At 43.7% G+C, this 25,456-nt stretch overlaps 1 protein-coding gene across 3 annotated transcripts in view; it reads left to right on the top strand.

Moving 5' to 3' along the window:
* LOC114616673 (ubiquitin carboxyl-terminal hydrolase 28) overlaps positions 1-24,849 on the top strand; it is a 41,454-nt gene extending 16,605 nt beyond the window's left edge. For 2 of the 3 annotated variants that reach the window (XM_028762103.1, XM_028762101.1), the window contains exons 10-23: positions 1,244-1,371; positions 2,815-2,910; positions 7,728-7,907; positions 8,829-9,049; positions 10,381-10,451; positions 11,705-11,933; positions 14,215-14,409; positions 15,374-15,513; positions 18,256-18,434; positions 18,544-18,622; positions 19,647-19,726; positions 20,222-20,345; positions 21,456-21,651; positions 23,665-24,849. In XM_028762103.1, the coding sequence (XP_028617936.1) occupies positions 1,244-1,371; positions 2,815-2,910; positions 7,728-7,907; positions 8,829-9,049; positions 10,381-10,451; positions 11,705-11,933; positions 14,215-14,409; positions 15,374-15,513; positions 18,256-18,434; positions 18,544-18,622; positions 19,647-19,726; positions 20,222-20,345; positions 21,456-21,651; positions 23,665-23,840 (2,094 nt within the window). In that variant the 3' untranslated portion in view covers positions 23,841-24,849. Of the gene's footprint in view, positions 1-1,243; positions 1,372-2,814; positions 2,911-7,727; positions 7,908-8,828; positions 9,050-10,380; positions 10,452-11,704; positions 11,934-14,214; positions 14,410-15,373; positions 15,514-15,683; positions 15,864-16,747; positions 16,844-18,255; positions 18,435-18,543; positions 18,623-19,646; positions 19,727-20,221; positions 20,346-21,455; positions 21,652-23,664 lie in introns of all 3 variants that reach the window. The other variant, XM_028762104.1, reaches the window with a different exon arrangement.
* The last annotated feature ends 607 nt before the right edge of the window (positions 24,850-25,456 follow it).

Genomic DNA, 25,456 nt, shown 5'->3' with positions numbered 1-25,456 from the left:
TTAGGCAGAGATTAGTGAGCGTCAGTGCAGTGTAATTGTCCACGTTACCTCATTTGGCTTACTCTCACACATTTTTGAGGCAAAACTGGCTTTTGGAACTGTCCATTTAAGAATTATGATAGGAGAAACTGACTTGATTTGAGGTAGAGCACCTGACATGGGCCTGTGGAGGTGTTTTAGCTCTAGAAGATGCTAGAATATGGAGAGCGCTTCCTCCTCAGCTTCTCCAGGATGAGCTGTACCCTGTGTGTACAGTGATGCTTTCTCTTAGGAATGAGTAGTTACTACTTAAGCGGTATCCAGTAAAAAGCAGAAGTCTGTAAAAATAAAACCCTAGCAAGAGTCATTATGCTTGTTTAATTAGATTTAACCCGAAGGCAAGGTGGCTTATGTTTGTAATTCTGTCATTTACAAGACTGATTAATCAGGATTGTTAAAAGTTCAAGGCCAGCAGTAGCTGTTTAGTGATTGAGACCCTGTCTCAAGCAAACAACAAAGATAAAAACATTTAGCTGTGAGGGGATCAGTTAGTTGTACCTGGTGCCAACAGCTACCTGTGGGAGCCTCTAGTGGGGTGAGCAAAGCTTCTGCTAGTACAGGCTTTCCTCAGCTGTACTCAGCGTGTTCAACTGGGTTCTTTTCATTTCAGGAAGCAATTCTACTCTGAAACTCTGGGTGCCATTGTAGGTTCACTGGCCTGGCTGTCTTTTCAGAAACTTGTATCTTGGAAGTCAGAGATTATTTTCCTCAGAAACATGGAAGATTATAACATCCTGAGACTATTTTAAAATTTTATTCATAAACAGGACTTAAACTGTGGCTAGCTATAAATAAACAGTACATAATATATTTACAGTGTCTGTCTTTTTAGATGATTATTGGATGCAGTTATCCCCTAGTTACATGCTGTTAGGGTGTTTCCTGTAAGATCTCAACATCTTAAATTCTAACGACTCTTAGGGAATGACTTGCTTTGGTGTTTGGTCAGTTCTTGTATCCTGCAGTGGTTATTTCTAAAGGTGATGGTTGAACGCAGTGCTAGCCAGTAGTTTTGGAGGCTGAGGGAGGTTTGGTCATACTCTTCAAGTATAATCCTAAGTATTTAAGATAGTAGGTGAGATTAAATGCTATTTAATATTAAGTTGTCTTAGATATAAATTCCATATCAAAAGAAGTTTGGTGAAAGGTATTTTAAGTTTATTTCTTGACAGTAACTTCTCTTTTCCCCATGTTACCTTGGCAGCGTTGGTTTACAAAGCTGCCTCCAGTGTTGACCTTTGAACTCTCCAGATTTGAGTTTAATCAGTCTCTTGGGCAGCCTGAGAAAATTCATAATAAGCTGGAATTTCCTCAGATTATCTATATGGATAGGTGAGTATTGGTTAACTGACTCTGATTTTAAGCGCGGCAGTAGAAAGGACTGTGAGCTATGTAACTGTGTGTGGAGATCACCTGGACAGCTGATAATGTGCACATTTCAATTGTATGAACCTTCCAGAGTGCAGCACTGTGACTGAAGAGCTAGGCATATATCTGGGCTCAGAACATAAATCCATAAAAACATAAATCTGTGGACACTGTAAACCAATAGAGTAAAAAATGCAAGGCAGGTACTAGTTTACAATGTCATGGTAAAACTATATATACAAACCCACTGGAATATCAACTAAGTTTCTAATTATACTTAAGTTTCTGTTTTACATCCAAATTGGGGAACATAACTTTCTCTAACTTTGACATTTAAAAAAAGCCCTCATTCTCCAGCCACCACATGGAAAATTGATTTTTTGAAAGCTTCTCTAAGAAGGACCCAGTTATATTGGGGTGGGGAGAGAGAGATCGAGAGAGCTCAAGCACCCAATATTAGCATATTAGTAAGGAAGCAGATCTATCTCAGAGCTCATCCCCACTCCCCCTGGAACTTGAGACATTTTTAAATTTGTTTGTTTGTTTTCATTTTGTTTAATTTGGCAAGAGAATCCATACACTCTCCAGAGTCTTTTGCTTCAAAATGGTTTTAGCTTTTGGCTCCTTGCATTTCCATGGAAATTTTAGTGTCTTGCCAGTTTCTGCCAAAATAAGGGATATTTGGTTGGATTGTGCCACACCTGTCACTCAGTTTGGGGAGAAATGACGTCTTAGATTGTGATCTTTTTCTTCTGAGCATCATTTTGTTTTCACATCTTTATTTCTCTGTGATGTGCTACAAATTTTGGTGTACAGCCCTTCCATCATTAGGTAAATCAAACTTTTGATATTCTGAGTTTTTGAAATTTTACTCTGTTCTCTTTGAGCAGATGGAAATCAGGTTGATTGTACTGGTTATTAAGTGACATTGTCTCTTTGGGTTGGAATAAACTCACTAAGTCTGCTAGGGTCTTGTGGCTGCTGCAAGCAGCAGCTGAAGAACAGCTCTGCCTCCTGTGCTGCTGTCTCTGCACCTTTTGTTTCTTTGACTTACCTACTGTACTGCCTTCACCTTTAGGAAAGCATTTAGGGATAATGGTGAGAGTGGGCATCCATCCTTGCTGACCTTGGGGTTGAGAACTGTAGCCTGAGTGTGATCCACGGCAGTGCACTCTGGTGGGTTTGGTACCCCGTAACTTAGCCCGAAATTCAAGGGGAGCCTCCACTACAGAGGGAGTTGGAGACCACTCTGGGCTATGAGATTCTGTCTAAAGCCCAAAACCCCCAAAATAAAATAAAAATTTAGTATTGGTTAATGGATAACTGCCTGTGTGAGGAGACCTTCACTGAGGTTTTGTCACTGATACTTGCTGATAGAACTCTTGTACTTGATTGTCATTTGTTTAGGTACATGTACAAGAGCAAAGAGCTTATCCGAAGTAAGAGAGAGAGTATTCGGAAGTTGAAGGAGGAAATACAAGTTCTGCAGCAAAAATTAGAAAGGTGAGTCTCTGGGTAGTTTTATGCTTTGAAACATAAAGCAAGCATAAGATCAGAGATTGTGTTTAGAAGTCCCGAGCGTAACTAATAACTGGTGTTTTATAAGATAGCCAATATCCTCACTATAGATATAAAGGAGTCTTCAGGGCTAGCTGGCATGTGTGGGGGAGTGCTCCTGAGGGCTTGAGGGACCCAGGCACACTGTGACTCTGGCAGTCTCTCTTCCTGCTCTTTCTGCTCTCTGACTAAACGAATGTGAGAAGCAATGCTGTCTGTCACTTGTCCTCTATGGATTTTTTGAGACAGAGTTTTCTGTAGCCCAAACTCTAAAAGAGGATGACCTTGGACTTCTGATTCTCCTGCCTCTACCTCCCTAAGGGTTGGAATTGCATTGAATGGCCTCCAAGCCTGGCTATTTCACTTGGGGAAAATGGGCTTGTAGAGTGTTGAGATGGGGTGATGCTGACCGAGTACTGGAGCTCAAGCTCCTGGTGTGTACAAGGTTCTTCTGGCAGACTGCGCTTTCTTTGTTTTAAAATGGAATCACCCAGATCTCCTTAGGCAAGGTCTTCGTAGTCTAGATAGATTGCTTTAACATTTACAAAGGAAATCCATACTGTTGGTAGCTTCCTCTCTTCTTCATCTAGTTTTTTTTTTTTTTTTTTAAATTTCCTGTGCCTTTTTGGAAGTGTTCTTCTTTCTGCCTGCTTGTGTGTGTGCGTGTCTGTATGAGTGTCAGAGTTTCTGTAACTGGAATTAGACAGCTGGGGAGCCGCCATGCGGGTCCTGGGACTTGAACCGGGATCCTCTGGAAGAGCAGCTGGTGCTCTTAACTGCTTCATCTTAGTAACACCCTCTCTCCGACCTCACCAGTCCACTGCCAGGTCCTCACAAGCTCTACCCAGATCCAATATTAACTAACATTTAACAAACATTATTTGCTGTGTGGGAGTGTGGGGTAGGAGAAGGGGGGGAGAGGGAGAGAATATGGACATATGTTCCGCTGCATTCATAAGAAGGTCAGGTGACAGCCTGCAGAATCAATTTTCTCTCTCTATCTTTATGTGGATTCTGGGGATCAAACCTAGGTCAGCAAGCTTGGTGACAAGTGCCTTTATCTGCTGTGCCATGTCACTGGCCCAGTTATTTTTAGAGAACTTAAAGCAAGAGTCACTGAGACTTTGGAATTAATTTCCTTAGTGTAATATTGCTGTTTCTTTTTGAATGATTTATATGTTGTATCTATGTGTGACTATGTACATCTGGGAGTGCTGGTATCTCTGGAGGCCAGAAGAGAGTGTCAGATACCCTGGATCTACAGTTACAGACTGAGTTTATCCACACTGCTAGGAGTGGAACGAGGGCCTTTCATAAGAGACTATGCTCTTAACTACTGAGCCCTCTAGCTTTAAAACCAACGGGTGGTAATTTTAATTTTGTTTTTTTTGTTTATTTACTTATTTTATGTGTACATTTGTGAGTATATGGAGGTCAGAGGATGCTTTCTAAAGTTGACTCTCCTTCAGCCATGTGGGTCCTAGAAACTAAACTCAGTGCATCAGGCTTGGCAGCAAACACTTTTCTCTATTAAGCCACCTTACTGGCCAAAATGTAACTTCCTAGATATGAACTAAAGACTAGAGAATGCTCTGCAAAGAACACTTACTGTTTACTGCTCTTGCAGAAGAAAGAACTGGCTTGGTTGGTTCCTAGCATCCGTGTGACAGGTCACTACTATCTATGGCTCCACTTGGAAGGAATTTGATACCTTCTCAGGTTTCTGTAGGTTCCTGCACACACGTGATACACATACAAATATGCAGGCAAAACACTCATACACATAACAATAAATGAGTGGATTTTTTTAACCTATACAAACATGTATGTATATATGTGACATACCCCACATATATCCAAGAACATTCTGTGAGATACAGAACTGAGATGGGGGTCGGTAACTTTAATGTTTTTTTTTTTAATACAACTTTATATTTGGATTTTCTTAACACATCCATACATCACTTTTAAGTCTAAAAATAGGCATCGTGGCCAGTAGTCTCAGAATTTGGGAGACAAGAGAATTGAGTGGTTTTTGAGACTGGTTTGGGCTATGTAGTCCAGGTTAGGCTAATCTGAGTACAGCGTAAACTCTGCCTCAGAAAAACAAAAAGGTAGGGTATGGTGGAGCATACCTATGAGCTCAGGACTTAGGGACAGGAGGATGGAGACTTTCAGGCCAACTGGGATTATCCCTGACCTTGTCTCAGAAAACAAATAAAATGCTTATTATTTCTGTAAGTAACTATGTAAGATACTGAGAGGGAGATTTCTTGTGTACATGATAGACAAGACAATTTTGAAACTACCTTTGCTGTGTTTTTGTTTTTATCCTGTGCTGAGACTTGAACACCTTGTAGATGGTAGGCAAATGCTCTAGACTCTAGGTAGGGACTCTATCCCTTCCTGTCCCAGCCCGTTCCTCCCTTGCCCTGGTCCTATTAGTCAAAGCAGGTGCTGCATTGTGAAGTCATGGCTCTCAGAGCGGGGACTCAGAAGTGATGGTGACAAATAAACACAAGTTCCTTAGAGGAGAAAAACTTGTGCGGGATTTTATATTAAGTATTTTATTAAAATGTAATAAGCCTGGAGGGGCTGAAGGCTGGCACCCATTTCTGTGCTGAAGTGCCAGCTCTGCCCTCTGTGAAGTGTGCATTGAGTTTGATAAACTAGTAGCGCAAGAGCATGGCCAAGTGAGTGCCAGGGATTAAACAACTGGCTCAGGTTTTTCACCCTGGCAGGCACATGCCAGCTCTCTGTTAGTGACCCTGAGAGACATCATCGTAGGTGGTAGGCAAGCCTTGCTACGGCTGCCTTTGCTCTCCGTCCTGTGTCATGAGTTTGATGCTGAGTTAAAAATGCTCATTTTCTACTCGTGTTTTCATTTTCTTCCTTCTTTTGTTTGCTGGTTTAGGTTTTTAGAGAAAAGATCTCGCTGTGTAAGCAAGCCTTGGTTGGCCTGAACTTGTTTTGTGGATCAGGGCTGGTCTTAAGATCGTAATGATTTGCCTGCCTCTGCCTCTCAACTGTCGGAATTATAGGTGTTTGCAGCCCTGCGCTGCTCACTTAACTGACCACAGGAACTACCGTTGTTGTGGAGGTGGAGTCTCCTGTGTCCTCAGACAGTGTGATGTGTCTGAGCATGACCGTGATTTCCCGTCCTGCCTGCATCTCCATAGTGACTTTAAAGTAATGTGCTAGTAATGGCAGATAGTAAGTATTGTTAGAATAGTTTGTCTAGAGATTGGAGATGGCTCAGAGGTGAAAAGTGTACACTATGCTCGCTCGTGTCATATGGCCACAACCACCTGTAATCAAGCTTCAGGGAATGCAGTGCCCTCTTCTGGACTCTAAGCATACATGCACGCAAGTGAAAGTGTCCAGTCGGAGTGGTGGCTCAGTAGTTACCACTTGCAGAGGATCCAGGGTCAGTTCCCAGGATCCACATAGCAGCTTGTGACAGTTCATAACTCTAGTTATCATGAGTCCTACACCCTTTTTATGGGCATCTAGGGCACCAGGCATGCATGTGGTGCAGATATACTTGCAGGCAAAATATCCATACACATAAAATAAAAATATATCCTAAATAACTGTAAAAGTACTCTATTATTTCAGTCACATATTTGAGAATATTACTCCTACTGGAGAAATCTTGAATAATTTATAACTGGCTGGCCTATGCAATTGATCACATTTATGAATAATAGAGTATATAAGGGGTGGAGAGATGGCTCAGCGGTTAAGAGCACTGACTGCTGCTCTTCCAGAGGTCCTGAGTTCAATTCCCAGCAACCACATGGTGGCTCACAACCATCTGTAATGAGATCTGATGCCCTCTTCTGGTGTGTCTGAAGACAGCTACAGTGTAGTGTACATAAGATACATTAATTTAAAAAAATAGAGTATTTAAGACCCTGTAAAAGGAAGATTGCTGGTTTTTTTTGGGGGGGGGGCTCTGACCTTTAATGTCTAATTTCTTTCCTTCCCTCCTGCCCGCCTGCCGGCCTGCCTCCCTCCCTCCCCCCCCCCCTTTTTTTCTTTCTTTCCTTTTTGGTGGAGGTGGTGGTGGTTTTTGGTTTTGGGGGGCTGTTTTGTTGGTTGGTTTGGTTTTGGGTTTTGGAGACAACTTTGGCTCCATAGACTGACTGTGCTGGCTTTGAACTCACAGAAATCAGAGTTCTCTGCCTCCCAAGTGCTAGGATCAAAGGCATGGGCTACCACCACCTTGTCTTTGTTAAGGCCTAATGTTTATTTTTGGATTTTTCTCACTCTCGGTTATGAGGCAGTTGGTTTAGAGAGGACAAAGACAATGCCATGAGAACTAATGACCAGCTTGTTTCTCAGTCTGGAACACTGTCCTCTAAGAAAGAACTTAGGTTTGTGAGCAGAGCCTAACTGGTGGGACAGGAGAGCAGAGCTGGAGCCGTCTGAAACTGTTCTCTGTGAGGCATCAGACTGCTGGCGGCCTTCACTCTTAACCCTATAGATTGAGTAACCAATTAAATAGTATATGCCTTTAGGAATAATATAGGACTTTGTTGTTATATTGAGATAGGCTGTTGGTAGCTTGCCCCAGACTTACTTTGTAATCCAGTCAGGGCTCAAACTTTTTGTGATCTTTCTACTTCAACCTCCTGAGCTGCTGGGATTATAGCTGGGTTATTATTATATTAGCAGCTCTGCATGGTAAGTCTTTGTCAGCAGTTATTACAATGCATAGCAGACTTGGGCAGTAGTGTTCCAGTGTCTTTGCCTCTTAGGTATGTGAAGTACGGCTCGGGCCCATCTCGGTTCCCACTCCCCGACATGTTGAAATACGTTATTGAATTTGCCAGTACAAAACCCGTCTCTGAAAGCTGTCTGTCTGCAAGTGCTGAGCATGGGACATTACCACTTCCCTCAGTGCACTGCCCGGTTTCTGACCTCACAGCCAAGGACAGGTAACAAGCAGATTTTGTAAATGGTTTGTATTGTTTCCCGTTCTTATTTGATTCATTTCCCACCCTCCCACCTGCTGAGGACCCCTCAGGTAGCTCAGAGAGGGGGCTCTGCCTTCCAGAAGGGTTTGGTTACCTGCGTTCCTGGACAGAGGCTTCTCACTGTCTGCTGTGTGGATCAGACTTCAGGACTGCTTTGAGACTGTCAGGGCTTCCTCAGAGATCCAGGTGTCCTCTAGACATTCTGTACTTCATCTGCCATGAAGGGGGCATGGCTAAATTAACAGCAAGAAAAAACTCATGAGCAGAGTTATGCAGTTAAGGAAGAACTGGCAAGAATTCTGAGGACAAGCCTAGAGGAGTTCGGCTAGGCTTGGGAACACACAGGGAGGCCAGGTGGAGCAGTCCTCTGACTCTGCCTGTTTAGCCAGCATTATAGCTTGACGGTGCCAGCAGGTTCAGCTTGGGTCACGCTCCGTGATGTGTGTGTCTTTGGCTAATAAAATTACTAGAACATACTTGTCCCTCACAGAGAAAACAGCTTATGTTAAAAACCTAGTTGTTATCTGGACTGCGGTGGTAAAATCTATATATAGATTTTAGATAAGGCCTCACTGTGTAGCTTATGTTGGCCTTGCAATTGAGGTCTTTTCTACCTCAGCCTCAGCCTCACGGTTGCTAGGGGTCATATCTTTATTGTATCTTTTCATAAAGCAGCTGGTTTTCTGAAGTACATTAGTTTGGGTCAAATTGAACTTTTTTCTTTTTTTGAGATAGGCCCTTACCTATACCAGGGTAGTCTCAAAGTCGAAACAGTCCTATGTTAGCCTCCCAAGGGGTGGGATTACCGGATTCTGCCACCATGCCCACCCCAACTTGCATTTTAGATGCTACAAAGGAAGTGCCATCTTTTATCTTCTTCAGTTCAAGTCCCGAAAGCTACTCTCGGGATACTGAAAGTACCTTCTCCTCTCTGGATGATGCTCTTCCCAACTCTGAGGTAATGAATGGGCCATTTACCTCTCCTCACTCTTCCTTGGAAATGCCTGCACCCCCAGCTCCTCGGACAGTCACAAATGAGGAGATGAATTTTGTTAAGACCTGTCTTCAGAGGTGGCGGAGTGAAATTGAACAGGATATACAAGGTTGGTGCTCTGAAAACTTGTTAGCTACTCACTGGTTTTCCTAGCTATTTGGAAGCCAGGCACTCTAGGTATTTGTTCCCTCATTGCTGTGCATGAGGCCTGGCCACTGTGACTTCTGCACTTCTTGTTTGTAGGCTTGGTCCTCTGGAATAGTAACATAGTTGCAGTTGTGGGACCCCTCGCTGAGATAAAGCAGTGTTTGTTCCTCCTCTCCCTTCTTTCCTGCTCTTGTCCTGTCCCTTTGAGGTGGGGTCTCAGAACTGACCTGACTTCATGTGGTTCATGTGCTTCCATCATGCTGCACATTTAAATTTGTTTAAATGTAAAGATTGTAATTGATTGTAAAAGGCTAGTAACAGTGTTTGCCTCATAACCAGGCCTTGTTAAAAGAAAATTTGGTTTAATATCTCTCTTGCTATTTTTAAAGATAAGATCTCCTTTTATAGCACAGACTAATCTCAAAGTCGCTATCCTCCTTCCCCAGCTTTCTCAGTATGGGGACTGTGCTCACAGGTTTGAGCATCTTAACAAAATGAATGCTTTCTAAACGGTAGCTTGCCCATTGTCTTAGTCAGGGGTTCTATTCCTGCACAAACATCATGACCAAGAGGAAAGGGTTTATTCAGCTTACACTTCCACATTGCTGTTCATTACTAAAGGAAGTCAGGACTGGAACTCAAGCAGGGCGGGAAGCAGGAGCTGATGCAGAGGCCATGGAGGGATGTTACTTACTGGCTTGCTTCCCCTGGCTTGCTCAGCTTGCTTTCTTATAGAACTCAGGACTACCAGCCCAGGGATGGCACCACCCACAAGGGGCCTCCCACCCTTGATCACTAATTGAGAAAAATGCCTTAGCTGGATCTCATGGAGGCATTTTTCTCAACTGAAGCTCCTTTTTCTGTGATAACTCCAGCTTGTGTTAAGTTGCCACACAAAACCAGCCAGTCCACCCATACTCCATTCTTGCTTGGCCTCCCTCCTGGCCTGGGCCCTCAGACAAGATAAGCATGTGCTTCTTTGCCTCTGCACCCAGCTTTCTCCTCCCATTATACTCTTGCTTCGGTTCATGGAAGGATTTTTCCTAAATTGAGACAATTGCTTTAAGAAATTTCAGTGTAGATTTATAAGAATAATTTATTAAAGCCCTCAGTGTAATTACATTGAATTAAAAGCCTTTATAACCTGAAGCACTCGCCCCTTGAGCACCACGCTGCTTCGTGCCTCCTGGTGGGAAGCAGAAGTCATGACAGTGTGGGGACAGAGAAGCAGGACTGTCTGTTGCAGGGCCTGTCACAGATGCTCTCACCTAATGAGGTTTTTCTTCTTAACAGACTTAAAGAATTGTATCTCGAGCACCACACAGGCTATTGAGCAGATGTACTGTGATCCTCTTCTTCGTCAGGTAGAATTAAAGGTGAAGGGAAATGGGCTGGTACTAAAGGCAGAGGGTATAATACCACAAGAGCGGCATGGATTTCTCGCTAAGATAGAATACATTCCCTTACATCCAGTTGAAGAATTCAGAGTGTCTTCTGCTTACGTTGAAACCTAAATCGTCCTTTTTTGGATTCTGCCATGTGGTGTTTCTTCATATAATAGAGATATATTTGCTGTTAGGAGCTGGAGAGATGGCTTGGCAGTTAAGAGTGTAGCTGTTTAGCAGAGGATCCAAGTTCAGTTCCCGGATACACCTATGACTTCAATTCTAGGGAGATCTGATATGTCTCACCCTCTATGGGCACGTGAACTCCATGTACATATCCACGTCCACATGATTATAACATAATTATAAAAATGACAAATCTAATTTGCTATTAAGTATTAATAAAAAGTTTTTCTCTAAGTGGTGGTGTTAACAAAATCTCAATTATTTGATTTTACCAGTAAAAACTCGGGAACCAGATGCTAGGGTGAAAGACTGCTAACTCAGAGAGTCAGAGAAAGCACCCAGGTTTTTCCAGTAAATAACATAGTTTTGGGGTTCACAGTGTGATCACTACCCTGCATCATCCAAGTGGTCATTGAAGCAGTGCAGTGGAAAACTGACTGGAGATCAGTTATCCATTCTAAGTTCCTTTGAGAGGTTCCAGTAGTGTCCTCAGGCTTTATTTCTCTACTAACTCGAGATTCCAGAAGGGAGGCAGTCAGAGCAGAAATCCTTGCTGTCCACACTCCTTTGTATTCAGTAGTAGGGGTTTGGACACGGCTGTGCACAGGCAGTTCTGTGAAGGGCTCATGGCCGAGTAACCTCCAGAACTTGGCTCTGCTCCCTGCAGGTCAGTGAGCATGCTTGTGGTTGGAATAGGAACAGATCCTGTGACTTTTGACTTCCCCTCTTCTCTCTTGTGCTGCTTCAGAGAAATCTGCCCCTGAGTGAAAGGACGATTAGGTACTGAGCAGAACTTAGGGTTGGCAGAGCCTCCAGCAAGACTTGGTTTGACTCTCATTCTAAGGGCCCTGGGATTGGACCCTGGCTAGCCTCCAAGATTGTGTTTTCATTGGTCTGTCCTGACTTGGTAAAATGCCTGATGTGAATGTTATCTTGTGTTTAGATGGGCATTCCCTTTTGCTAGTTGGGAATGTTCAGAGTTGTAGTGACATAGATACCATCTGATTTCTGTGCCCGATCTGAGAACCCTCCTTTCTTATTTACAGGTGCCTTATCGCTTACATGCAGTTCTTGTTCATGAAGGACAAGCCAGTGCAGGACACTACTGGGCATACATCTATAACCAGCCCCGGCAGATCTGGCTCAAATACAACGACATCTCTGTTACTGAGTCTTCCTGGGAGGAACTTGAAAGAGATTCTTACGGGGGCCTGAGAAATGTCAGCGCGTACTGCTTGATGTATATCAATGACAAGTTGCCCCACTTCAGTGCAGGTAAGCATGCTGACTAGAGGAGGGCATTTGGGGAGCTAGTCCCTGGGAGAGGAGCAGTCTCATACTTATTTTGAAGACATTTGCAAACTATAATTTTTTACTGTGTAAAATGTTCTTAAAACATAAAAACTGTAAGAGAATGAAAAGGAAAATATCTCACGTAGTCAGAGAACCACTGCCCTCTATGGTGTAAAGTCATAAATTTTGGCTGAGAGTGTTAGAAAGGGCTGTCCCAGTCCTTGGTTGTTGGGAGTCCTCGTTACTGCCAGGATTGCTCATCTTTAAGAAGTACATGGAGGGCTGGGGACTAAGAGTTTTTGTAGAGTGTTTGCCTAGTGTGCAAGAAGCCCTGGTTTGATCCCCAGTACCTTGTAAACCAGGGCTGGTTGTGAGGTGACAGGATCAGATATTCAAGGCCAGCCCAGGCTACTTAAGACCCTGATGGAAAAGAAGCAAGTAGACTTCCCAAAAGGCAGCTAACAAGGGCTTTGCTGTTTTGTTGCAGATTCTTTTTGTTGGTTTTGATGACATGGTTAGAAATAGAATCCAATGTGTCCTTCATATTTTGCAATTTTTTTTTTATTAAAGTGTTTAATGACTTGCTTATGTACCATTTACCCAGTAATTCACCTTGGTTTCTGACAACACAATAATTGCGTGGAATTTCAGGAAATAAAGTATTTGGGTCCCTCCCTCCCTCCCCTCCTTCCCCCCTTCCTTTCTTTTTTTTAAAGGCAGGGTCTCATTATGTAGCCTCCGTCTCCGGAGTGCGCTCATCAGTGCCTTCATTTTCTGCTCAACTGTAATGTAGTGGGCGGTCATTCTTTTAAGACAGTAGCTCCTCTAGCCTTTCCTACCTTGTGGGCTCCTGATCTTCTTGCCATCACCTCTGGAGCTGTACTGAGGTTATAGCTGTGTGCTACCATGCCCAGCTGAGACATTCTTACTGCTCTTGGATATCATAGTTAAATTGATAAGACTATTACCTTGCGTTTTCTTTTTCCTCTTTTTTTTTTTTTTTAATAAATTTATTTCTGTGTATGTGCCTGCGTTTCTCTGTGTTTGTGCACATGTGCATGCAGGTACCTACAGAGGACAGAAGATGTAGGATGTCCCAGAGCTGGTGTTACAGGTACTTATGAGCCACCCTCCGTGGGTGCTGGGAATTGAACTTGAGTTCTTCCATAAGAGCAAGCAAGCATTCTGAAGCACCGAACCCTCTCCATTTTCTTGTATCACATCTGTTGATGTTCAGGTTTTTTAAAGAAATACCAGCTACATCCAGTGACTGCCCATGACCTATCGTGTGTTCATTCAACCAACAGATAATTTTTCTGAGTTTATTGTTATTTTATACTGATAAATATTTGGCTGCATGCATGTGTTCGGGTCCTGGAGTTGCCCCACAAACTATATGAACACAACTCTCAGTCAGACGGGGTGGTTTATTGAATGCATACCCTAAGACTGATCAATTAGGGCCGCAGCTCAGAGTTCGCTTAGAATTCAGGGGCTGAGCCATGACAATGAGCATTTCTTAGGGCCAGCTAGTAAAGGAAAACCATAGAAACAATCCAAACCGTGAGCGCATGTGCAGGTACAAGAAGTACAGGTTGGCTTTGACTCAAGCTACTTTAGATATAACAGTTCATATTGATCTTTAATATGGTGGGTCCTGCCTAAAGGTCTGTGGAATATCTTAAGATTAGCAAACCTCATATGGAACATAGTAACAGGATATGTGATCAGCATGACCCTGCTCTGAGTCAAGTTATTTTTCTGTGTCCATGACTGGCAGGCATGTTACAACAACAGGATGAAAGAGCTGGCAGGCTACAACTGTTCCAAGGTTGGGAGGTGGGGGGATTCACTCAGCATATGTACGTGGACCACATACCTGCCTGATGTATCAGATCTCCTGGAACTGGGATGGGCACTTATGAGCTGCCATGTTGGTACTGCAAACCAGGACTGGGTCCTATGCAAGAGAAGCCTGTGCTGTTAGCTGCAGAGCTGTCTCTGTAGCTCCAGTAGATAAATACCAAGCACCTGCCTGCCATGTGGCCTGCTCGGTTCCTGATGTGCTATGCCAGTTAGCCTCATGCTGTCAGAGATTCTGGTTGAATTGTGTGTGTGTGTGTGTGTGTGTGTGTGTGTGTGTGTGTGTGCATACTTGTGAGTGTGGATGTCTGTTAGGGACAGAGGGAAGCTGGGATGTGCCGCCCTTCTTCTGTGACAGTCTGCTGGTTTACCATTCTCTGTTTTAACTATTTTCCCTCAGAGGCAGCTCCTAATGAATCTGATCAGACTGCAGGAGAAGTGGAAGCCCTGTCTGTGGAACTCAGGCAGTACATTCAGGAAGATAACTGGAGGTTTGAACAAGAGGTGGAGGAATGGGAGGAAGAACAGTCCTGTAAGATCCCGCAGATGGAGTCCTCCCCGAACTCTTCCTCACAGGATTTCTCCACATCACAAGGTATTGTCCAGTCAGGCCCTTGCTGCACTCCCATACTGTGCCTGGTCTGGTCAAGTCCTTGCTGTCCTCTCCAGCCAACCCCAGATACTCAGTGACAAGGCGATGTCTCTCTTCACAGTGTCTTTCTCATATTCGTGTGTGTGTGTGTGTGTGTATAATTTTTTTTTCTTTGATGGAAGGAGTGTGGGAATATGCTCCATAAAACACATTGTTGATATCAGAGGACAACTTGTGGGAGCCAGTTCTCTCCTTCTACCCTGGTCATCAAGCTTGGCAACAAGTACCTTTACCACTAGGCCGTCCTGCTGGCCCAACAGTGGGTTCTGTTTATAATGGCTGTCACACAGTTTGGTAGGATTGGTGTGCCTTTAGAAGTTGCTTTCTGAAAAGGCAGAAATATTATGAGAAAGGCTGTCTGTGCTTTCTATAGTGCTTTGCTTCTCCCTCAGGTTGTAGGAGAAAGGATGACAGGATGGAAGGTTAGACTTCTCTCCATAGGTGATCTTTAATACGTGGTTGAGGAAAGGAAGCATCTTTGGCATGAAAACTTCAGAAAGACTGCACAGTAATTATAACAGACCTTTGGGAGTCCTTGATGTGGACTGACCTACCTTCCTTCCTTCCTTCCTTCCTTCCTCCCTTCCTTCCTTCCTTCCTTCCTTCCTTCCTTCCTTCCTTCCTTCCTTCCTTCCTTCCTTCCTATGGTTTTTCGAGGCAGAGTTTCTCTGTGTAGACAGGCTGGCCATAAACTCACAGAAATCTACCTGTCTCTACCTCCCAAGTACTGGGATTAAAGGTGTGCCTCTTCTGCCTGGCAGAGTAGCTGTTTCTTGTCAAAATTTCTAGGGGCATTTATATAGGCTTTGAAAGAGGTGCTGGACTATATATTGAAATGCGTGTCCCTCCTGCTTGCTGTTCATCAGATGTGACACTTCTGTGATTATTTCCTTTTATTTTTTGTTAGAGTCCTCAGCAACATCCTCTCATGGGGTTCGATGCTTGTCTTCTGAGCATGCTGTGATTGCAAAGGAGCAGACTGCCCAGGCAATTGCAAACACGGCTCAGGCGTATGAGAAGAGCGGAGTAGAAGCAGCCTTGAGCGAGGTGAGACTGGCTGAGGGGCCCTCCTTTGAGAGGGTCTGGTTTGTGACACCAGCAGCTACCAGCTTTCTGTCGTTTCTGTTCTCTGTCTCTGCTGAATTTAACCAGCCCTCTTTATTTCTTCTGTTTTTCTCCATTGTTCTTAACTCTATCCCTCCATTCTGCTGCCACAGCTTAAGGAAGCTGAATCCGAGAAGCCCCAGGAAACAAACCTTGCAGAGCAGTCAGAGCAGGCCGCAGAGGCCAGAGACCCAGAGGCTGCTGCCCCGCCTGACTCTGAGGTCTCTGAAGTGGAGATTCCCAGTGTGGGAAGGATTCTGGTTAGATCTGATGCGGATGGCTATGATGAGGAGGTACAGGGACAAGTGCAGGGTAGCCGTGTGTTGTTTTCAAAAGGTGTGTCACCAGCTGATGTCTTCTCACTGACTCAACAGCCATAGAGGCCTGTCTGCTTCTGACCTTAGTTGCCCTTTATGAAAAGGCATGGGTGACCCATTCCTGCTGTGCACTTTTGGCATGCGTGTGTGCATGTGTATGTGTGTACACCCAGCTTGTATTGAGCAGGGACGGCTACAACGCCTGGATGGCCTAGCGAAAGGATTAGCTCCATTTGGTATTGTGAACAAAAATACATTTACCTTTGAGAGATGGTTTGGTTTTGGTGGCAGTCCATTATTTTGTCTTACAAGTAGCCTTTTTCTACTTGCTCAGTGAATAAAACAAATGTGGATTAAAGTTGATTTTGCTTTTAATTCTGCAGTTGAGCAAGCAGCTGTTCCTCGTGGTCTGCCCCTTTTTGAGTAGCACTGCACACAAATAGTCTTTAATCCTGTCTCTCAGGTTTCTGCCTTTTGCTGTGGGTGTATATATATATTTTTTTAAGTTTGCAGTTACTTAATATATGCCTTCATTCCTTCATTCTTGTGGAGTGCTGACCATATGGTTGAACCTAATCTTCAGCAGCGCTCCATCAGAAGTGTTCTTGGCCATCTTTGTTTATCGCATAGACTTAGAGTGTGCACATAGAGGAGCAGCTTGTCATAGGCATCTTTACAAGGATAGCCGAAGCTCTGCATGCATCTAGAATAGGGCTGTGGAACTTGGCCTGCAGCCTGCGCCAGCCAAGGAGAGGCAGCGCTCGACTTCTCCTCAGCACTCTGTTCACCTCGCTTCATACGGTTTCCTTGTGAACCTGTCTGCTCTCCTTTTTCTCTCTGTTTTGTGCCCTCTGTGGTAGGTGATGCTGAGCCCTGCCATGCAAGGGGTCATCCTGGCCATAGCTAAAGCACGCCAGACCTTTGACCGAGATGGCTCTGAAGCAGGGCTTATTAAGGTACTCCTGTTTTAATTTTAATCCTCATAACCCAGGAATATTTCTGTCAGACGGTGGGAAACAGTGTGAACATTGCTTATGCTGGGAGATTGTTCAGTCAAAAGGATACATTTTTGATATCCAGAACCTACATTTAAAAAAAACAAATTTCAACAGGATTGGAAAGATACTCTTGCATAAAACCCTATTTAGTTCCCAGCAGCCAACACTGGACAGCTCACTGCTAGCACTCTGCGTGTCACTCTGGTTTCAGGCCATTTGGCACTCTGTTGTCTTCTGTGAATACTAGACATACACACGCCCATATATATATACATGTAACACGGTACACTGTATTCCCAGTACTGGAGAGGCAGAGATAGGATCCCTGAGGCTTGCTGGCCAACCAGTATAGCCTACTCGGTGAGTTTGAAGTCAGTGAGAGTCTTCATCCCAAAAAAGTATGATGGAGCAAGGTATAGTGGCACATGCTTTCAATACCAGTGTTTAGGAGACACACAGACAGATTCAAGTGAGGTTCAAGGTTCACTCGGTCTACATAGTGAGTTAAAGGCCAGCCAGGACTACACAATGAGACCCATGCCCAGTTCTACACCCACTCCACCAAATGTCTATTAGATAGAATCTGAAGAATAGTACTCAAGGTTGCACTCTGGTCTCCACACATGTACACCCTAGCACACAGACACACAGTAGCCTGTGTTGAAATGAAACATGACACTGTCTTTGCTGTCCAACTGATGAGCTAGCCGTCTCACAAAGCTGATGGCTCATCTTTGCCTGGCAGTGTCCCAGCAGTGAGTACTGCCACTGTGCATTGCATCTAGTCTACAGGGATGACGAAGTTGTTAAATGTTCATTGATGACACAAACTCCGAATCTGACTTTGTAACTTGAGATCCTTCATTTTAAAAAGGGATACTATTTGAGGATTTGACATTTAAGATGTTTGAATGAGATTACATTTGGGTGGATTGTTAAACGATTTATACTAAGTGCTTGTGTTTTAAGAACTTGCTGAGTGGTGGGCATGCTGTCACATACCTGTAATCCTAGTAATTTGGCAGAAGAACCAAAAGGATGGCCACAAGTTTGAGGCCAACCTAGTCTATATATTGAGGTCTAGGGTAGCCTGAACTACAGAATTGACCCTGTCTCCACAAGCAAACAACTTGATGGGGAAAATGAGTTTATTTTTTGAATATAGTATGTCTTTAGTCAGGATTTTAGTCAGGATTTGAGGGAGTTCTGATATGCCAACAATTCACATCCCATAGTTGGCTTTTGTAATTTCTCAACAAGAATTCCTTAGCCTAGCGTGAATTAATGAGAGGCCCTTTGGTGTCAGTTTCTGTATGTGTGCTCAAGTCCACGGTGTCCCCTTTCCTACCCCTCAGTTCTGTCTGTAACAGGCATTTCATGAAGAATACTCCCGGCTCTACCAGCTTGCCAAAGAGGCGCCCACTTCTCACAGCGACCCTCGCCTTCAACATGTCCTTGTCTACTTTTTCCAAAATGAAGCACCCAAGAGGGTGGTAGAACGGACCCTTCTGGAACAGTTTGCGGACAGGAACCTTAGCTATGATGAGAGGTGAGAATGCGCCAGCCTGTTCCTGCATGGGGTCTCACGTGGCCACTTCCTCCAGTTCGGAGTTGCTGCCCTGTCCCCTGCCATTGCTTTCTGAACTCTGTCCACACAGATCTATCAGTATCATGAAGGTGGCTCAGGCCAAGCTGATGGAAATTGGTCCAGATGACATGAACATGGAAGAGTATAAGGTAAATGTGGGTCTTTGTTTTTAATTCCTCCCAAAACCTTACTTCTGGAGGCAAGTGATACTTGAGATAAAATGAAGTTTTATGTTACCAGACTAGTTCCCTGTGAACTTGAAAGGGGAAGGGAAACACAAAGCTGGGTGATGTGGGCCACACCTTTAATCCCAGCACTCTCTGAGTTCAAGGCCAGCCTGGTCTACATAAGGAATTCTAGGACAGCCAGGGATACAAATTGAGAGGAGGAAAAATGAATAAGAATCCTGTCTTAGGGCCAGAAGCATGGGTCTTGTTTTCAGGCTTGGTTAGCCTCCTGCTGTGCTCCTTTCCTAAGGGCCCTTCTAAGCCTTGTCCTGGGCTGTCTGTTTGTGTAGGTGTGTGGTGACATCGTTTACTAGTAAGCATTAAAATTGTGGGCTACAGATAAAATTAAAAGAACAAACTCTTCTGTGTATAAAAGCATGTGTGCCAGAGTTGTGCTGTTTAGCTCGTGCTCCTTTCTTTCTCGTGGCTGCCTGTGCCTGTCATACTCAGGAGTGTCATTTATATACATCAGAAGGACTTGGACGAACGAGTGTCCTTTATATACGTCACAGCTCCCTTCCCCTTGGCTGTCTATGCCTATCATACTCACATTTCTATATGTCAGAAGGACTTGGATGAGTTGTGTTGGGATTAGGAGAGTTTATAAACTCACTTAGATGAAGTGAAATGGTCTTTAGCAGAAGGAATAGAACACAGCAGCTTAGGTCAGTGGTGGGAACATACTCTAGGCTAGGCTTGCGTTTGTCGTGTGTTGAGGAGGACTCTGGCCTTACTGATGCTCCTGCAGCCACCTCCTCAGTGCTGGGTTTACAGGTGTGCACCTCCATTTAAGTTGGTTTTTGTTTTTTTACCCAGAGGTTTTGTGTGTTTTTGTACTTGACCACATGTTCTGAGTACATGATTGTACTGAATATATAGCACCAAAAGTGAATCAGACAGTTGGTTTACTGAGATCAAGTCACTAATAGTAGTCCTTCCTTTCCAGAGGTGGCATGAAGATTATAGTCTGTTCCGAAAGGTGTCTGTGTACCTTCTAACGGGCCTGGAACTCTTCCAAAAAGGAAAGTATGTTGGCTCTTTTTTCCAACTAGCATTGATAGTCAGAGCACTAACACCCAGGGACACTCAGAAGTCACCGTCATGAGTCCCCTTCTTTGTCACATACACTGTGCCTGCCCACACCCATGCTTCATCGTCTTCTACACATTACACTTTTTCCCCTGTCCTTTATGTAACAGTGGGTTATCAGTGAGGAGATGTGATATTGGGCTCCCTTAGTGACCACAAAGTGGTTTTGATTATCACAGGCTCTAATGAATAGCCAGTCTCTTTCCTTTGTTTTAGAGATAGAGAAAACCTGAGGTTCAAAGATGTTTCCTGATTTGTCTTACCTTTCTTGCTCCGTGTGCAAAACAGCTGAGAGTGGCTGTGGGTTTGGCTCCCATGTTTTCCCAGTACATCATATTGCAGCCGAATAGCTTCTCATTACAGAAAAGTGAGAGCAAAGCCCTAGGTTTTGGCAACAAGAATTCATCTATGGATTGTCTCCCACTTTCTAAGGTACCAGGAAGCATTGTCCTACCTGGTGTATGCATACCAGAGCAACGCTGGCCTGCTGGTGAAGGGGCCCCGCAGGGGCGTGAAGGAGTCTGTGATTGCTTTGTACCGCAGAAAATGTCTTCTGGTCTGTACCATTTACAAAATGTTAATCTCTCTTCCTCCCTCCCCGCGTCTCTCCTGCTCTCTCTTACTTTCTCTGCATATCATTCTTCTCCCACCCCTGATAAGTTGAGCCAGCCATTGCCTTCTCATGCGCCTGCATTAAATAAAGCTTTCAGCATATTGCCCCCACGAGGCATGAGTTTGTTGAGCACAGAGCCACCTTCTGGTCAGCTGTTTCCTTTGAGCCCACCATGTACTGAGCCACATGACTATGTGGGAAGAATGGAATGTTTCCCAGGGTTGCCTAGCAGAAGGCAGTTTTTAGGACTATAAGTATCTTAAAAATATATTCCAGTCTTATACTAGGTTAGAGAATGTAAGAATTATTCTTGCTAACCTTGTTATTTTACCTCTTTTACATTGAATAGCCGTAGGGAAAGTCTAGTGTAATGCTGTCAATCTGCCCAGGAGTTTATGGAATTCTCAAAGATGGCTTGCTTGCAGGTTGTCTTTGTGTACTCATTTCCCCAGACATCTGTGGGATTATCCTTGCAACACCCTTATTTTCTGGGAATTCTTTGGTTGCTATGTCAGTGTAAGGCTGTCTACTATGCTGTGAGGTGGCCCCTAAAACTCTGTACTTTTGGCTTCTAAGTCACCACATATAGGTCATCACCTTGAGTATCCTCACACTGTCTTTTCTGCTGCCGTACTAGGGTTGATCTAGGTTTCCAATCACTGCCTCTAGTGTTTTATCAGTCACGTGGGAGACACCTTCAGCCATCTGTGACAACTGGCCAGTCTGGGAGTAACCTGGGTTTCAGTGTCTTCTGTGAGTGGTTCTAGTGGCCAGTGACAATTGAGAATCATTCAGTAGGTCTTAGGGTAGAAGCAGATGTCAAATATGACCGTGGCTGGTAATGTAGGCCATTGAATCACAAGTGTGGGTGCATTAGAATCATCATGGGAGTTATAGAATCCCAGGGCACAGGTCACCTACATCCTAATTATGTCAGAACATCTGGGGCAGGAACCAGTGCTTTTTTTTTTTTGGTGTGACTGTTGGCTTGGATTCATACTAAAAGTGATACTTATTTTTTTCAGTCTCCACATGTCTGTCTTTTATTTGTAGGAGCTGAATGCCAAGGCTGCTTCTCTTTTTGAAACAAACGACGACCATTCTGTAACAGAAGGCATTAATGTAATGAATGAGTTGATCATTCCCTGCATCCACCTGATCATTAATAACGACATCTCCAAGGACGACCTTGATGCCATTGAGGTCATGAGGAACCATTGGTGCTCTTACCTGGGGAAGGATATTGCAGGTGTGTTCTTAGCACTGCTTAGTTTCTGTGCTTTTGCGTATCTGAAACCTCACAGTGAACTCACTCTTTAGTGTCACTGGTTGTTGAAGCCTTTTAGGGGATCGAACCCCTGACATCTTCTGTGAGATACATGGGTCTGCTCCATGGAAACGGCCTGGGAAGTCGGACTCTACTTCTCTCCACCTCCTTGCCTCAGTCAGCAGCTGAAGCTGCTCCAGGGTCAGCCCACTAGTCCTGGGAGCTATGACTGCTGGCAACTAAACCCAGGGTACCTGCTCCCTGGCTTCTGTCTGTGATCTGTAGTACTGTTAATTTTCTATCATTTTCCCATCTTCTAAATTATGAGGTTTTATAGTTTATTTATGTAGAGTATGAGTATCTGATGGCTCTTTAAACTTTCTTGAGGTTTGAAGTTGCAGTATATAAGAATATTATTAACTAATTACTTCTGTGAATTAGTAAATGGAATATCTTGAGAGAGCCTGATTTTGTAGGTGCATTCATTTTGTTCAGAAGGTGCATGTTCTGATAGGAATCCTTCTTGTTCATTTCCCACTCTGTAAAGAGTCAAGTGACATGTTTTAGTCTACAGGATTGAGTGATAGATCTTAAAATAAGCAATTGCTGTGTTTCCTTTTGTTGTATGTTTTTCTTTAGATTATGTGAGGTATAGCTTTACTTAATTCTGTGGACACGTTAGTATATTTAAGAATTTGAAAGACAGTAGCACCATCTGTGTGTGCAGTACACAGCATCACATCCAATTTTTTTAAGATTTAAGAGGACACTTGGTAAGAATAGCCATGATAGCAAAACAGCTTTGCTACTTGGTAAGCAGACCTTTGCTCCTGGCTGGCCCGAAGCTTACTGTGTAGACCAAACTGGCCTAGAATTCAAGAGATCTTATACCTCTGCCTCCTGAGAGCTAGGATTAAAGATTAAAAGTGTGCTCTACCACACCAAGCTAGTTAAAAGTGTTGCTTGTATGTACTGCTGTTGAGTGTATAGAGAGTGCATGTGCCTCCCTCAGAGGACAGCTCTGTGTACTTAGTCCTTTCCTTCCATCTTCCCCTGGGCTGAGCCTGGTGATCTCTGGTCAGCTTGTGCAGCAGACACCTTCTCTCCAAGCCACCTCCTTGTTCCCACCCAGGTGTGTGCATGGCAAAATAGATACACAAGTTAAACCTTTATAGATTTAAAATATAGAGGAATTTTCTGTTTGTAAATGATGATAACATATTTGCATGCTCACGAGATGGGTTGCTTTATCTTCTCATAAAAGGTTAAATCTTGGGTACATATTTGATACTTAAGAATTTAGAACATCTGAAACCAGACTTGTTCAGACTTGCTTGCTGGTTGAATTCTCTGAATGGCAGTGATGAGCATCCCACGTCAGTCACATCAGTACATCGTTTTAAATGCGAGAGAGCCATTCAGGGCGTTTGAGAAATGATTGAAACTCTAAGCTAATCCCAAGCCAAGGTGCACTTAATGCTTTTTCTCCCTAAATAATGAAATGTAAAATCAGCAACCCAAATAGCAGTTTTAAAATCAAACACCTTATTACAACTCAAACACCATCTTGATGCTCATGTGCATCCGATAATGGTGGGAAAGTAGTTAAAAGTCTTTTCTGTAGTTAAGTTAGTAATGTTTAATATAAAGAAGGAAAACTTGGCACTGTTTGACAGTGACTTCATGTATGTTGTGTGTTTTCAACCAGGACTGCAATGGTGTCGTGGTTATATGTTTGCTTTTGAGCAGGTTCAGACATCCTTTACTGCTGCCATGACAACACTTTCCCCAACATACGCAGACATGGAAATAGACTTAGTTATGCAGCCCTATGTGGGCTTCTCACCTAGAGTGGGAGGGCCAAGTTCCAAAGGCATCTTCTCTTAGCTGCAGCAGGATGCATGCTGTCGAGTTGACTTTTGGCTCCTGAAGCCCTCCCATATAGCTATGGCCTTGTTTATACTGTGTGTATGACAATCTATTTTTTCTCTACAGAAAATCTGCAGCTGTGCTTAGGGGAGTTCCTACCCAGGCTTCTAGATCCTTCTGCAGAAATCATCGTCCTAAAGGAGCCTCCGACTATCAGACCGAATTCCCCCTATGATCTTTGCAGCCGCTTTGCAGCCGTCATGGAATCCATTCAAGGAGTTTCAACAGTAACAGTGAAATGAGCCGTCATGGACTGTCAGTGCTCAGTCTGGTCTCTGGTTACCTCCTGCACATGGCAGTCTGTTGCAAATTCCCCAGAGAGGGGGCTTGGGTGTCTGAGCAAGATTCAAACCCTCGACCCTCTTGTGATGTGTGTTTAAGGGATTGAGGATTAAGTTGCACATTTTAGGTACAGGATCATGGGAGCTATTTCACTGCAGAAGGCAGGAGCCAGTGCATTAAGGTTTTGAATTATCCCAGAAGACCTGGATTGCCTTTGTAAACCTCCCGTAATATTTGGGTTTGTCTAAGCCTCAAGCCACTTTTAAATCACCTTCAGGCACCGGTCTGACAGCAGAAGGGTGACTCATCAGAACGGAACCGGAGCAGCGGTTTCTAGTTATTTTGTCAAGTTCTGGTGACATTTAAAAGTCCTTAGCTACCAGAGATTGGTAATAGGGGTCTTGTCTGGCTCTCGACAGTGACAAAAGGGATGCAGATGAGCCAGCCCTTCCTTCCACTCAAGGCTGGAACGGAAGACTGCGCCATGAAGCCAGGGGACAGCTGCCTGCCCTGTTGGTCTGTTTATATTTTAGATAAACCAGAAGATCTCACATTCAGTCTTGAGTGAAAAAAAGAAAGCATCCTGGACTTTCAACCTAGTGCTAGTGTGAAGCCACACAGGAACATTTTAATAGTTAATAATCATTTAAGCAAAATTGTGAAAATTATCAGAAGCAGGTGTCTAAGGCTACCTAGCCTAACAATTTTGATTCTTTCTCTTTTTTTTTCTCTCTCTCTTTTTTTTTTGTTTTTGTTTTTTTTAAGAAAATAGGGATGTGAATTTGTATAAAAAAAAAAGAACATCTATCTGTGTATATGTAGAGAGAAGCTGCTTTTTAAAGAACTTCTAATTGGGAACTCATGTTTTAACCAAATTTTAAGGATTAATGGAGGAATCATGGGAGGGAAGTACACAATACAACTATGCAGATTTTATAAATGTGCAATAAAAGTATTTGTTTTACCTTTGGTGTGTAGCATGATCCTTTTTGAAATACATGATTTTCATTTTGGAAATGAGTGGGTTTCGTAGCATTTATATGATTTATATGATTTCAGCCTTTCTGTTAAGAGGAGCAGGGAAGAAGAGAAGATGAGCAGTTCTCTCTGTTCCCTCTCTCTTTTCAAGGTTTGTTTTTCCTTACGTGTACATGTATGTATATGTCATGTATGCGAGTGCTCATGGAGAACAGAGGGTGGCAGTGAGTCCCCAGAGCTGGGGAGTGTGCTGGGAACTAGACTCCAGTTAGCACAGCAGCAGCTCTCAACCCGAGAGTTAACTTCTAAGACCGTCAGAAAACAGGTATTACATTATGATTTATAACAGTAGCAAAGTGACAGTTATGAGGTAGCACTTCTGTGGTTGGGGTCACCACAACACAAGGAATTGTATCAAAGGCTCACAGCATCAGGAAGGTTGAGAACCACTGAGATTGCAGCCAGTGCTCCTAACCACTCAGCCCTGTCTGTCTGTCCATCCGTCCCCCTCCGCTCCCCGCCTACCCTTATAGCTCCATCAGTTAAATCCAATCTGATCACTAGGAAGAGTGCTGACAGGCAATTTCTCATTTTTGTA

Source organism: Grammomys surdaster, unplaced genomic scaffold (assembly GCF_004785775.1).
Source record: "Grammomys surdaster isolate TR1022 unplaced genomic scaffold, NIH_TR_1.0 332949, whole genome shotgun sequence".
Taxonomy (NCBI): Eukaryota; Metazoa; Chordata; class Mammalia; order Rodentia; family Muridae; genus Grammomys; species Grammomys surdaster.
The sequence above is the reverse complement of the archived record's forward strand: the minus strand, read 5'-3'. Positions and strand labels throughout refer to the sequence as shown.